The sequence below is a fragment of the Gastrolobium bilobum genome, unplaced genomic scaffold (assembly GCF_033153095.1).
Source record: "Gastrolobium bilobum isolate Gb01-03AN ecotype WA unplaced genomic scaffold, APGP_CSIRO_Gbil_v1 utg5188, whole genome shotgun sequence".
NCBI lineage: Eukaryota > Viridiplantae > Streptophyta > Magnoliopsida > Fabales > Fabaceae > Gastrolobium > Gastrolobium bilobum.
Window position 1 is genome coordinate 416,020 of NW_026899969.1, and position 15,598 is coordinate 431,617.

At 31.7% G+C, this 15,598-nt stretch overlaps 2 protein-coding genes across 2 annotated transcripts; both read left to right on the forward strand.

Moving 5' to 3' along the window:
- Positions 1 to 335: 335 nt before the first annotated feature.
- LOC133294540 (putative ubiquitin-like-specific protease 1B) lies at positions 336 to 7,388 on the forward strand. The gene is made up of 9 exons (XM_061493227.1): positions 336 to 1,150; positions 1,345 to 1,421; positions 1,501 to 1,594; positions 1,729 to 1,827; positions 3,940 to 4,032; positions 4,128 to 4,247; positions 5,780 to 5,883; positions 6,681 to 6,753; positions 7,190 to 7,388. Exons 1-9 carry the CDS (start codon positions 449 to 451, stop codon positions 7,250 to 7,252), a joined length of 1,425 nt encoding a protein of 474 aa, XP_061349211.1. The 5' UTR covers positions 336 to 448; the 3' UTR covers positions 7,253 to 7,388.
- A 3,022-nt stretch (positions 7,389 to 10,410) lies between these two features.
- Positions 10,411 to 12,337, forward strand: LOC133294507 (translationally-controlled tumor protein homolog). Its single transcript, XM_061493190.1, has 5 exons — positions 10,411 to 10,515; positions 11,188 to 11,261; positions 11,450 to 11,575; positions 11,672 to 11,829; positions 11,975 to 12,337. The coding sequence occupies exons 1-5, from the start codon at positions 10,488 to 10,490 to the stop codon at positions 12,090 to 12,092; spliced, it is 504 nt and encodes a 167-aa protein (XP_061349174.1). The 5' UTR covers positions 10,411 to 10,487; the 3' UTR covers positions 12,093 to 12,337.
- The last annotated feature ends 3,261 nt before the right edge of the window (positions 12,338 to 15,598 follow it).

Genomic DNA, 15,598 nt, shown 5'->3' on the forward strand with positions numbered 1-15,598 from the left:
AAAATCATTTAAAAGTAATGAAAGTAATAAAAATTCAAAATAATTGTAAAGCGTGGGTGACAAACAGTATTGCCATGAGGCGCCTACATCGAATCATGCACAATTAGTGATGTAATGACGTCATAACAAATCGTTGAATATGCCGTAAGAAAAAAAAAAAAAAAAACTCACATTGACAGAAAAAGAAAGATAAAAATTTTTGAAAGAAAAAGATTTTGAAAGAAAAAGATTTGCTGCTGTTTGTGCCGCGAAAGCATATATTAAAAAACAAAAAGAAACCTTCCCTCCTCAGTCAGGGGAACCGGCGCGGAGTTTAGTCAACAAATCAACACAAGTAACGGTTTCTGCGTTTCGTTTAGGGTTTTGCTTAATCCCCAAATTTCTCAATTCTTACTTGACATGCTTCTTCTTGAATGGATTATGCGTTTCTAGAGCTCTGAATCAATCAATGGCTGTCATAACGAGCAACGGTAAACGCCCCCAACATTGCCTAACCGTGAATCACAATTATCCATCGAAAAGACCCAGACTGTCACGCATGACACACAACCACACCGAATCGACTAGTATGGTTTCAAGAATTTCCCGGTACCCCGAAGCTAAGCAGCCGTTTAATAGGGAGATTCACGCCCCGTTTAGACCACGTAAGTTTGATTTTTCCACCAGTTCGAGCTTCAAGCCTAGTGGTGGTTATGGTTATTCTAATAATGAGAATGTTCGTAACGATATTGGGGGCTGTGTGTTATTTAAAAATCACCCACGTGATAGTCACAAGGATGCGGTTTCTCAAGATTCAGGTGTAGAAGAGGTTCATTTTATAGAAGAACATGGGCGAGAATTGCGCTCTGTTGCTGAAGGCCACCATTTGGATGCCAAGGTTATAAATGGTGGCCTTCAGCAACAGTCAACTTCATCTGTAGTTTCTGAGTTGTCTAACAGTAATTTGAATGTGGTCAGTGCTGCAAAGGTGTTCGACACTTTATCCCTGAGTCCGGAATATGATCTTTCAAGTGTTCATGCCTACAGGAAGTTGCTTGAGACTGTTGTTAAGCGAACAGATAAGATTAATAGGCTGAGCCTTGAGATTCAACTTACTGAGAAGCTCAAGTCCACGTTTAATTTGTTGCTCCCAAAGAAGGAACTAATAGAGGTGAAAGCTTGTTAACTGGCCCATCTTTATATATTTGTTTGTTTAGGATATAATTCTTATTAAGCCGTGTGTTGTTCTTTATTTAGTTATGCTCAATTTTTATGACTAATGCATAGCAATATGCCAGTGTTCTCAAGGCATAAGAAGCAGTCTAAATGTTAGTGCAATTGACAAAGTCTTACTATGGCTTTCAGGAAGTGCCATCGGTACCTTTTGTTCCTCTTACAAAGGAGGAAGAAGATGAGGTTGCATGTGCTTTTTCAGCCAACCGGTATGCTTTTAAAATTTGGTATATGTTATTAAGAATGGTTTAAGATGTACCATAGCTCATTGAGGGCTTGCTTCTACAGGAAGAAGGTCTTGGTTACCCATGAGAAATCTAACATTGAGATCTCGGGTGAAAATTTTCAGTGCCTCAGGCCACATGCATGGTTAAACAATGAGGTAATCTTGCTTGCTTATTGTTTGTTTAACCTTTGTTGAATTGCTGAGGAAGAAAAGAATTTGGTGTCTAATTATATCATGATTTGAAATTGTTGTACCATGAAGTTCAGTGATCTTGTACCTTACCTTTGCAGGTGATAAATTTGTACCTTGAGTTGCTGAAAGAGAGGGAGAGAAGAGAGCCACACAAGTTTCTGAACTGTCATTTTTTCAATACCTTTTTCTACATAAAGGTAACTTGTTTTTACTATCCTTAAAAATAAGATAGTGATTGCACACACAAACACATGCACATGTCCACTGGGCTTTCTTAATCTTCTGGGGCATGTTTTGTAGATTTTTGTTAGGTTTCATTTGTTTCATGGAAAGTAACATAGTAACCGAAAATGATTTCTAATAAACTTGTCTCAAAATACTTTGCATTGAAAATATTTCCTTACAAAGTAATGCTTCTTCACATTATAACTTATTGTTGACTTTAGTATAGAAAATGAATTGCACCTTCGGATAGTTAACTTCTTTAAGAAGAAGGAGCCGTTTTCTCCGCTTGGAGCATTTGATACTGTTGACTCTTGTTTTAAACGGGAAATTTTTATATATATTGTTAATTGATGATGCTCCAAATTCCCTACATATACCAAGATACATGCCTGCATAGATACGGGGAATGCTAGACTTCATTCCCTTTTTCTCCCTCAAATCTTCTTTACTCTAGCAAGGCATAGAAATGGCAGGGAGATTAGGCCTATTGTTTCAAGAAGTTCACACTTATCTATAGCTGCCTTTACAACAATAACAACAACCAAACCAAACGCTTTTCTCACTAGGTGGGGTCGACGACATGAATCAAATGATGCCATTATATTCTATCCAAAACTAACAAAATGACATCATCTATGCATGTAATAGAGATTCAATAAAGTTTTATGTTGGCTGTTGACTGTCTATCACTACCCTCTTTTATTTGGGCTTGGGACCGGCTATGTAGAGATTTGCAGCAAAGCACTACATAGGCTGAGTCCTAATCTATAATTTTAAAAAATTTGTTCATTGTTCCAACACTTCTGATTCACCTGGAGTGCTTTCTCTTTTTTTCTTTTTTGGTTGAATTTCCTAATGTTTGTTGCAAATTAATAGGGAAAAGTTCAAAAACCGAAAAGTTCAAAAACCTCCCTATGCTTTTGCTTTGTATCATTCACACCCCTATATTTATTTATTTTAATCACTTACCCCCTTATGATTTTTTCCATCCAAGTCATCCTTAACACCATTAAAAACTTAACTAATCTACCTATTTTGCACTTCTTAGAATAAGAGGATAGACTCATGGAAAAAAAGGAAAAAATAAGACCAAATATGGTTGAAACTTACAAAACTTACAAAAAAGACTAAAGTAAAAAAAAAAAAAATCATAGATAAGAAAAGATAAAATATGTCTAAATCAAAAGGAATAAAATAGGCTGAAGACAAAAAACAAGACCAAAAATAAAACAAAAACGAAATAGAAGAATTTTTTTTTTTGTAAGTTTCCAACATATTTGTTTTTTTCTTTTTTTCTTTTTTGTCCTCATACTATTTTCTTCTTTTTGATTTAGATATGTTTGATATTTTTTTTTCCCTTATATTTTTTTTTCACTTTTAGTCTTTTCTATCACTGTTAAAAGAAATGGAAGCAAAAATAAGACAAAAAAGAAATAAAAGAAAAATAAATCATTTTTTAAATTTCTAACATATTTGGTGTTTTTTTTCTATTTTTTGTCCTCAATCTATTTTTTTATTTAGACATATTTGGTCTCATTTTTTCTTTTATTTTTTTATCTTCAGTTTATTTTCTTTTTTAGACTATTTTTATTTTTTTTACTTTTAGTTTTTTTTTTTTGCTAGTGTTATAAGTTTCCAACATATTTGGTCTTATTTTTTCTTTCTTTTTTTGTTCTTAATTTTTATTTTTTTATTTTTAGTCTTTTCTAGAAGTATTGTAAGTTCCAAACATATTTGGTCTTATTACTTCTTCTTTTTTTTGTCATAAGTATATTCTCTTATTCTAAGAAGGGTAAAAGAGGTAGATTAGTTTAGTTTCTAATGGTGTTAAACATGAACTTTGATGGAAAAACCATAGGGGGGTAAATGATTAAAAAAAAGCATAGGCGCGGAAGTGATTCAAAGTAAAACCATAGTGTTTTTTTGAACTTTTCCCAAATTAATATTATGAACAGGAAACCTCTATACATCCATATATACGATAGAAACGTATACATGTCATATGTGTTTTATCTGTATTTGCTCTGTAATTTAGTGATATTTGGTTTGTATTGATGCTTTTAATTTTGAATGTTAATTGCCAGTTAATTAATGGCAAGAATGGTTATGATTTCAACTCTGTGAGGAGATGGACCAGCAAAAAGAAATTGGGATATGGCCTACATGAATGTGATAAAGTAATTATATCGAACAAATTTTCAATTTGTTTTTCTTATAACCTATTAAATAGGTTTTTGTGCCAATATTTTACCTGATTTGTTCTTGTTCCTAGATATTTGTACCTATTCATAAAGAGATCCATTGGTGCCTAGCTGTTATCAATACGAAAGATAAGAAGTTTCAGTATCTTGACTCGCTGAAAGGAATGGATACCCAAGTGCTGAAAGTGCTGGTAAAGTTTTGGTCTATGTAGTTTAACTGAAATTTTCATATTCCAAATTGCACATTGCTCGTTAAAGGTATTGGAAGTGATGAAAGTCAATTTTATTTGGTTTTTAATCATCAATACTTTTCATAACAATTTTTTCTTTTTTAAAATCTTTTCTCTTTTCATTTTTTGCAATGTCATGTGATTTGTGGGTAGAGTGATTGGATTTAACCCATTTATTTTATCTCCTTTACTATATCAAATACAGTGTGTGACAGTCTGGAATTAATTTTTCAATCAATTCTCGAAAGAGGAAGCCATTGTAAGCTATTTGGAAATTGAAATTTCAGTCCTGCTTTAATTTGGTTGGACACTGCCTGTTAGTTTTCTTTACAATCATTGGGAAATCTCCTGCCATTTCTTTTAGTACATATAGCTGACAAGTCACCTAAGAATTAGATAAGGCTACAGCTGATTTATATCTGATTAGTGGGTCAACGGTCAAAGCTCTGTTGAAGTTGAAACCAAACCAAACTTGGCTTCACACAAGCTGGTTGTTGAAGAAAACTTAGGTCTGATGCAGAAGATTCAGTTTGATGAGTTTAAAATCTTGTTTGTCCAGTTGCCAGGCCATCTATTGACAACTGGTGAAGGTCAATGATCATGCATGTGTCCGTAATGCCTCAGTCCAGTAATTAGAATAAGTTTAGGTGGATGAGGAAGCTGAACAAGTAAATTTGCTGAACGAGGGAACATAAAAAAATGACAGAGTACATTGAAAGTAATTTTAGGCAGCCAACCAAGAAATGGAACAATTTTAAATTAGAAGGAAGCAAATTCCCTACCCTCATTAGTCGGGGTTTAATAGGGAGTGGTTTTTTGAGGAAGCAAATTGAAATAGAGGTTTTGCATGCAATCAACTTAAGATAAATCAAAATCTAATTAATAGATAAATCAAGACAGAACTATGGAATAAGGGAAACGCCTAATCTCGAAATAAATTATGATTATTGCTTAAACAGTATGAGTTGGAAAGTTGGCTGTAGTATTTGAATTTAAGCATTTAACATTTGGAAGATTGATTAGAAATTGCAGGTATAAATCTATTTTTTAAACTTGTTGCAGATATGATGCTCGTACTGATTGTAAATTAGAATTATCTTCAATATTAGCTACAGTTTTGGTTAACATGAGATTTAATTATTCATTACATGAAAAATGTGCTTTGCTTTACCAGTGTAGTTAATTGGTCTTGTTGGTTTTTAAATCTTTCGCAATCCAAATGACTGTGATTTGCTTTGGTTAGGTGCAGGCTTTTGTCTACTATTTAGTGCCTAAGTGTATATTTGAAAGAGGTCCACTTGGCAAGTGTCATGTTTTCTTTGTTAGGGAGACAAGCATTTTCAACCATTTAAATTTCATACATTATTTCATTAGGGGCATGAGTTATTTCCCCATTTCCTGCATAACTTTATTAGATGGGAAAGTCAGGAAAGATATTTATGCATTTACATTTGGCTATGCAATATATAATGTTTATCAATGATGTCTCCCAGGCTAGATATTTTGTAGATGAAGTAAAGGACAAGACTGGGAAAGATATTGATGTAAGTTCTTGGGAAAAAGAATTTGTTGAAGACCTTCCTGAACAGGAGAATGGGTTTGTTTTCTAATCTTCTGCAAATCACTTTATGGGATCATTCTTTGGTTTAGTGCTTTTTTTCCTTGATCTTTAAAAATGAGGAAAAAAATTCTGCAATAAAAAATAGGCCGCGGTATATTTCTACTACATACCAATTATTTGTCATTGGCTCAAACTGCTTCCCTTAATAATGAATATAATTTTCTTGCAATTTCAAAATTTAAAATGAAACATTATTGTGTAGATATCAAATATAAAATAGGCAATCACTATATAAATGAAAGGGAGAAAAGTTGCTCTTTGATTGGTTACAAGCAAACTGTTGAAAATATATTTTTATACGTTGACCATATCTTGAACTTACATGAAGCTCTATTTGACTCATCGATTATTAGTGTCATGATTGTTTGTCATTAAGATGTTGTTTGGACTAAAAATTAGTCCTAGGGGCTTAGTACATGGAAGTTTTAATTTTTCTGTTCCTTCAAGGTGGCCGAGGTGTTCATTAGTAATATTTACTACTAACGCATATAGTTTTTGGTCACCAGAACTTGATGGTATGTCGATTGCTTAAAAGAATTTGTTTATTGGAGTTATTGTTTAATTTCAAAAACCGATACATGTTGTTGAGTTTGTTAGGAGAGAAAATGGAAGGAATAAAAATAAGAAATGTTTTAGGCATCAGTATTTTACAAATACAATCTCAATTCTCTGACCTTGCACACCCCATGTTTCCAGGGTTTGTTGTAGCTCTGAACAGTGTCTGCAGCAGTTTGTGGGCGAATTATTCTCTAATGTAATTTTATTTTGAACAGGTATGATTGTGGGGTGTTTATGATCAAATATACTGACTTTTATAGCAGAAACCTGGGGCTGTGTTTCAACCAGGTAAGACAGAGCGTTCCATTTCTATCAAGAAAATCATGCCTTTGTTTTCTGTTTAAATTTATAGTATTGAAATATTTTCCTTTTTCTCAAGTCATTAACTCGGTAAGCCATTCATCTTTGTTTGATGAGGAACACTTTCTTACCGGCAATATAGATTGCTTTGCTGCCAAGAATATTCAATAGCAAAATGTTTCGAGTCTTAATTGCTTGAAATTTCTCAAATTCTTTTAAAAAAATGGGTGCAATCTTCGTACATTGTGTATGATGTAACCAATAACTGATATAATACCAATGTTTCCTTGCCGGAATCTTCTAAAAAGATTCAATGGTTTCATATTTTAAGCCTCGTCAAATTGGCAGAGGAAGCCTCATTTATATGGCTAATTTTTTATATGGTTTCATAATTGAATTTCTCTTTCCATAATTCCATTTGTAGGAACACATGCCTTACTTCCGGCGTAAAACAGCTAAGGAAATCTTGAGATTGAAAGCTGACTAAGCAAAGAATGACCATTTAACAGTAATCCAATACTTCGTCGTCCATGGACCATTTTGGGCATCAGAAATAGGAAAAATCATTAATGTTAAAATAAGCAGCGTTCTTTTTGATGAAGGATCCTTCACTTCTGTCACTATTTGACAATAACCATTCAAGATTTGGAACAGTGACTAAAATGTCACTCTTTATCAAGTTTTTCTAACTAAATGTCACGCGAACAATGTTATTTTTCAACATATCACTTGAGCAAGTTCGTTGGGCACTGTAGCGAACTCAGTTTGCTAACGTGTCGCATTTACAAAGTTAAAAAAAAAAAAAAAAAAAAATACCAAGTTCGCTACATTGGGTAGCGAACTTGGTTGGAACATGAATTTTAATCAAGTTCGCTATCCCGTGTGGCGAACTTGGTGTCCACTAAAAACATGACACGTCAGCAAACTGAGTTTGCTACAGTGCTCAGCAAGTTTGCCTGCGTGGCATGTTAGAAAATAACACTGTTCGCGTGACATTTAGATAAAAAACTTGATAAATAGTAACATTTTGATGACTGTTGCTCAAGATTTCTGGCATTTGTTAGATTGTAGACTGGACTGACTATGCATATCCAGGTACAAGCTAGTTGGTAGTGTAGAATGCAGTAGGTTGTATATGCTACGCAAAAGTGAATCAATAGATGGAAAATATTTAGTGGTCCATTTCTCTCTCCTCTCTCTAGCCGCCGGCTCAAATGTTCCGGGAGCACAAAATAAACGCTCCAATAGATGAGGTATTTTGTTTCAAGGTTGAGGGGTTAATTACGAAACAGTAAATGAGTTTCCTCTTTATTTTTGTGTCTGGTTTTACTATTTTCGTCGTTTTCTACTGACTTTTGAACTTGTTTGCACAATGATGTCAGGGCTCCTCATGTCACGCGAATTAAGAGCGATGTGAGAATTAACTTTATTTTGATCATGGCATGCTCTGATTTTATATGATACGACGTTGTGCACCATTTTATACTTTTCTTTTGGGAATGTTGGGAATAACTAACTTTAAGAATTGATTTTGTTTATAAATAATGCTTTTTGTCTGAATTTTTTTTTAAAAAATATTGATTTTATTTTGAATTAATTTCAATTTATGTGTATTTGAAAATCTACTCAAATTTTGTTAAATTTAAGTGTATTTAATATGAATTTAGTTTTAATTGTTTGGATTGATGATTTTATACTGTTTATATAACAATTCTGCCTATTTTAATAGGAAACTTAATTATTAAACAAAATAATTTTTTTTTCATTTTAAACGTTTTCTAAATATAAATTTAATTTATAAAATATTTCAAATTATTTATTTATTTAATTATAATGGGTTTTAAACATAGTAGTTGACTAGTTGGTTCAAATCAATTGATATAAAACTCGATTCAATTTTAATGATTCTAAACACAACATTTGATTCTTCCAAAGCGCGAGTTATGTACTGCTTTGCATTTTTTGTTTTAGGTAAATTACTCATCCTTTCTTTTATTTATTTTTAAAGTTTTTTTTTTTTGGTAAACTTTAAAGTTTTTTTTTTATTTTTACCTGAGAGTTAAAATGTGTTATATTTTAATTTATTTTAAAGCAAACAAACCTGTAATGGACTAATGGTAGTAAGTAGCTATGAACTAGCGTCCTATGAGAAATTTTTTTTGCAACTTAGTATTATTGACAACTAATTTTAAATACTATATTGTTAATTTTTAAAAAAATTAAAATTTGCAACAAAGTTTTAAATATGCTTATAATAATTTGCCTTTTCATCTTCATCCATAAAATTTATTTCATCTTTTTCAAAATTGATAATAAGGGTGCAAGAGCAGTTGACGAAGTCATAGAGAGAAAAACTACTCCTTAAAAACTCGTTGACTTAAAATGGATTCAAGTATCATAATGGATTGTAATTTTTAGAGAAAATGACAGTGTAATATAAAAGTATCTTTCAGCAGAGGCTAGTAAAATTTTGAGTATTTTTGCATCTTCTAAAAAAATTTATGTAATAATCTAAAATTTCTTTATACATATCTTTTCATAAAAAAATATTTTTTTTAACTAAATTAAAAAATCCCAAACAAACCGGTCTTTAAGACGAATGCTTAGATTTTAGATTTAATTATTATTTTTTATTTTTATAAATATTTTCTCAGAATAATTCCAATTTGTTATCTATGTTATAATACGTTACTTTGTGTCTGACGTAAAAGACTAACCAGTAACCACTATTAAAACCTAATTAGATGTTTTGTCATAAGATTTTAAAGATTTATATAAAATAATATGCTTTGAAATATTTTTTTTCCTGTTGACGTCTTTACTTTTTTATTTTTTTATCTAACTTTTAAGTTCATCTAAATAGAAAGCAATGTTGATAAAACCGGATCGACCCGGCCGGGTCGCTCCGGGAACCAATAAATTGGTCATATAATCGGTCCGGTTGAAGTAATGGATCGACCATGTATTAGAACCGGTGCGACCTGGTTGGTTAACTGGTGACTCGGCCAGGTCTAAAAAAAAATTCCATTTTTTTTCAAAAAAATAAATAATAATAAACATATTTGAAATTTTTTTTTTTGACTTACATAAGTTATGTACTTACAACATTAATATTATCTAAATTATGCACAACGCATAAATCTTGATTTGATTTATAGTTAGAGGTGTCGTTTACTGAACTTGAAGTCCCGTATCACGATCATTATATTTTTGTTTAATCCTTTATTAGATAATAATATGTGATTTTTTATATTAAAATATTTGAAATTTTTATCTTTTTTTTAGATATTTGAGTATGTTTATAATTTTTTCATATAAATTATAGAATTGCATATAATTATCAAATCATGCGGTTAAATTAATAATTCACTCATTAAACCAGTGACCCATTAATCCAGTATCTCGACCGGAAGAATAACCGAATCGATTTTAGTAACATAAAGTTGCAAAATAAATGTGGTGGGAATCCGAAACCGAGATCCATCGATGTGGTCTAGCTTGAATGGAAGCCCAGCCCAATCAGAGTGAAGCTGGACTAAACAAAAGGACTCATTGGGTATTTTTGAAATCGAGAATTGGGCGTCTCCATCAAACCCTCGTTTATAAATATGTCTTTGTGTGTTCGTATCAAACCCTCTTAAGTCTTACCTCTCTCGTTGCTCGCTCCTTCCTTCGAAGTTGAAACCCTTCTTTCCATCTGAGCCGAGAGAATCTCTGCAACAATGTTGCTTTACCAGGACCTCCTCACAGGTATCTCTTCTTTCAGTTCCCAATTTTCTTTGTCTTTTATCGTCATCGATCTGGAATCCCCAACTTTAATTGTTCGTCTTCCTCTTATAAGATTCGTTCACTATGCAATTTGTTTTTATTTTTGTTCAAATCTATTTGACTATCGGATTTTCTACTATGCAAATTTGTTTTTCCTTTTATGGATCTGGTGTTTTTTTTAATCAATAGTTATCATGTCTATTATTGTTTTTTTAGTATGGTGCCAATATTTGATTCTCCTGAGTAATGAGTTATTGTTAAGAAGTCCCGAGTAATAAGTCAGTAGGATTCCATTGCAATTTTGTGTTTTTTGAGTTGAGTGCTGTGGGTTGACTGAAAGAAAAGGCAAATTAGAGCCTGTATTAAGAGTTGTTTTTAAGATTTGTTATTCAAGTATATATATATATATAACATAATTGTACTCTTTACATAATTATCTTGGTTATGATAGGTTAAATTTTTTAAAAATGTTTTTAATTATAAATCTAAATTGTCATAAAGAAGTTGCATGTCGTTCTCTGGTTCTTTCCGTAAGTATTTGTTTTTTGTGTTGGCTTCTGATTTGCTGTTTATCTTTTGTGATAAGTTGCTATTGTCTTAATCTAATTGTTGAATGCGTGGAATAACTTTGGTCATATGTATTAAATGATGTAGGTGATGAGCTTCTCTCGGACTCCTTCCCATACAAGGAAATTGAGAATGGAATGTTGTGGGAAGTCGATGGAAAGGTCAGTTGAATTTTGGGTATATATGGAGATTTTCTTGTTTATATATTAATCCTTAAATATTATTATTTCATTTTCTATATGATTTAATATAATCACATATTTTTGAAGTAGTTTGGTTGCTAATGTTATTGCATGTGGTGACATGTCTGATAAGTTTAAAACTTTTTTTTTGGGGGGGGGGTTTGCAGTGGGTTGTTAAAGGAGCAGTTGATGTAGACATTGGTGCAAACCCTTCTGCTGAAGGTGGCGAGGATGAGGGTGTTGATGACCAAGCTGTTAAGGTTGTTGACATTGTTGACACATTTAGACTTCAGGTTTGGGAAATGATACTCCTCTACTTATTGTTGAATATTAGTATCTTCTTGGATTACATTCATAGTGTAAGTTTCTTTTTTTTATGATTATTGCAGGAGCAGCCTTCTTTTGACAAGAAGCAGTTTCTTGTCTTCATGAAGAGGTATATCAAGTTGTTGACACCTAAACTTGATGAAGAGAAACAAGGGCTATTTAAAAAGCACATTGAGGGAGCAACTAAATTCCTTCTCTCCAAGATCAGTGATCTTCAGTTGTAAGTGCCACCTCTATATTATACAATGCATGCATATATGATGATTGATTCATCTTTGTTAGCATGTTTATGTAATTTGTTTATCTTTGTGTCTTTTGTTCTTAATTAAAATCACTGTACACTAAGCTGAAGTTTTTATGTGTAGTTTTGTTGGGGAGAGCATGCATGATGATGGTAGCTTGGTCTGTGCCTACTACAAGGATGGTGCAACTGATCCCACATTTCTGTACTTGGCATATGCTTTGAAGGAAGTGAAGTGCTAAGCGACATACCTGGCTAGGAAGTTTGATATTTTGTACTCTGTTGTAGTTTTAGCATTATCTCATCTAGTTTTTCTTTTACATTTACCTGGGAAATTCCCTTGGTATTTTGGTTTAATGGTATTATTGTTATGATTAAACAATTTGACAGTTATTAGGGGGATACTTTCTGTGCTTCATTCCTACCAAATTATCATTATCCATGATTAGACGTCGTATTCAATTTATTATTATTCTCTCCTTTTGCTAGGTCATCATCATCTCTTAGGGGATTGTATTGGATTGAGATTTTAAAGGATTTGGTACTTGAAATATTTAACTTAATCTCAAAGATTTGCATTAGGTGAAAAGATTTTGTCAATCCAAGCAATATTTGTGTTTGGCCCGATCCTTCTAATGGTATTGTTAATATACTAGTGGTCATCCAGCCTCTCAAAGAAGGATGCTCCCCTCCCGTGGGTATGATACCTCATTCTACATCCAAAACAATGCGCATAAATAAGTCGATACACCACTCACTAGGTAGCAATATTTTGGATTTTTAGTGATGAATTTTTATTTTCTTTAATTTTTATAATTTCAATAACACGATATCATTTTGTATTGGGAAAATTATTTTTTATAGATTCGTGTTTAAAATTTTACCTTTCGAATAAAAAGAAAAGTGTAGTTATTATTATTTATTTTTTTTGTATTGTTTGGTATTCATTCAATTGCATAATGTCGTTGCCAAAAATGTACATTATCGAATTCTGAAGGAATGGCATCTAAGCGTCGTGGTCCCCTTCCCCACTATCTATTCCTTGAAAACGAATTTGAGAAGGGGAAACATTGTTAGGATAAAATCGGAATGATAAATTTTCCGTAAAATCAAAATATAATATGCATTAGTTATTTTTTAACTATATTTTTTTGGTATTTTTTTAGTTAACCAAATATTTTTAAAATCTGTTAATAATTTATACAAATAATAATTTAAATAACCATTTTTAATGGTTTTAAGTTTTAACTCTTTTATGCACATCATCGTATTTCCGAACCGAACCTTGATCTCAATATTTTAAAAATATAGTTTTAAAGACTTTTCCAGAAAGAGGAAAAAAAAATATTCTGTGTTATGATACAGGGTTTGGTACTATTCCGGCCAATTAAATCATTCATTAAATAGCATCTTAATCAGTTGATTTATTAACGTGATAATTAGACGAGGTTATCGACAAAGTTACGTGAAATATTACGTGATAATTAGCCATGTTATCAACTTCGATTACTGAAAATGCAATGTTGGATATATGTTTAGAAAGAATGGAAGATTTACTTTGTTGAATGAAAATAATAAAAATAAAATTGATGAAGCTTTAGACCAAATTAATGTTCCTAATTAATCGTTCGTTGGATCTCAAACCTCTCATGCTTTAAGCCGAAGCAAAGACTTCTGTCCAAAAAGAAGTGAACCACAAGGAATGACATGGGTCACAGAAATAAAACACCCGACCTTTTTTCATACTTTTTTTTTAATTTCTTTATTTGAAAACAAAGATTAAAAACCCTACATTTCAGCCTGAAATTAATAAACACAAGTTTTATCCAATAAAGAATTCATGGGCATTTTATATTGATTTCTTAGCTTGCTGTTAGGCCTCCAAATGAGTAAAAGAATGATGAGACTAAGACTAACTTAGAAAAAGAGATCACCACACGAAGGCAACTCACGAAAGTTGCGGCATTTATTAATTATTATAGCTATTTCATTAGCATCGCATCGTTGCCATCATAATTTCATGGTGGGCTTTCAATGCTTTGTGTTAATCATACCATTTGAAATATTATATACGATCGGTTAAAATGTCCGATTGGGCATTAGGGGCAACACTTACTTTGTACCAGATGTGCCTAATTGCTTGTAATTAAGTAACTCGAGACAACGAGTTGTTAGTTTTGACATTTGGACTTTACAGCCCTGATCTTTTATGGTATTCATTGCTTACGCATCTAGCATAAAATATGCATATATAGAGGTGGGATATGAAGCAACAATTGTACTCCCATGAAGTTCTCCTGATAATTTATTGGAGCTGATAATATTCAATATGATTAGTTGACATGAGAAATTTATATTCAGGTTAATTAATTTTTAAATTTGTATTGCGTTTCTGTTAATAAAAATTAATATGAAAAATTTTGTGTCATATTATGTGTTAATTCGCAAAAACTAAACTGACCTTTTATTAATCTTTTTATCGGATTATTCATATTATATCGTGTGTGTCAACTTACATGATAATCAAATTTATTAATTATTAATTTTTAATAAATAATAATCGTTAATTGACAAAAATCAACGGTTAAAATTTGGTGTCAAATTTTAAAGTTTGATATCGGTGTCAAAGGATCCTGCCCTATGTGTGTGTGTGTCATTTCGGAGCGGGGGCACTTCTCACGAAAAGTGTTTTCTTATATTGTGACCCTTCAATTTGTGATTAAAGTTTTTTTTTTTGTTTAACAAATGTGGGATCAATCCTTAATTGAGTCATAATATGAGAAAACAAATCTTATGTAATATAAGAAAATCAAAGCCAGCACTTCTCACGAAAAGTGTTTTCTTATATTGTGACCCTTCAATTTGTGATTAAAGTTTTTTTTTTTTAACAAATGTGGGATCAATCCTTAATTGAGTCATAATATGAGAAAACAAATCTTATGTAATATAAGAAAATCAAAGCCATATATATATATATGTGTGTGTGTGTGTGTTCTTCATATTTCATGAGATAAAATTATTTCTTATAAGTCTAGGGGTGAAACTGGGCCGGGCCGACCTACAGGGGCCTACGGCTCGGCCTACGTCAGGCCAGACCTGACCTAGTATATTTCGTAAAATAGGTCAAGCTTGGATCTTGAAAAAACTTGTTTAATAAAAAGGTCATATGCCCACTTTCACAAGGCCTGGCCTATAAGCCTACAGGCCGGCCTATATTGTACTATTTATTTTAAATAAAATAAAATAGAATGAGTATGCCTTGAAAAGAAAAACAAAAGATATAAATTTAATCAATTGCAATTATTTATAACTTAATTATATTCGATTATATTTTAATAGGAATCTGACTTTATTTCTTATGTAAGAGGAACCAAGATCTCAGCATGTTAAGTTGTGTGTATGTATATCAAAAGATTTTTGGGAGAGGTTATACTTACTACAAGCATCATGATGTGTTTGTTAGATTCATGTAGTTATTTTAATTTACATAGTATGGATTTGTTTGTTAGATCTGATGAAATGTATGTTATTTAGTTTGAGCATTTTGATTTTGAAAGTGACTTAAATGCAGATTGTATGAGTTTTCTTGTGATTCATAATTCTATTTGGACGTTAAAATTATGATTTTTGGTTTAGCAACGGAATTTGAGTATTTTGTAAAGTTGATTTATGGTTCTGCTTGGAAGTTAAAAATTAATAGGCTAATAGGTTAAACCAGACCATTAATTTTTTTATAAATGGGCCAAGC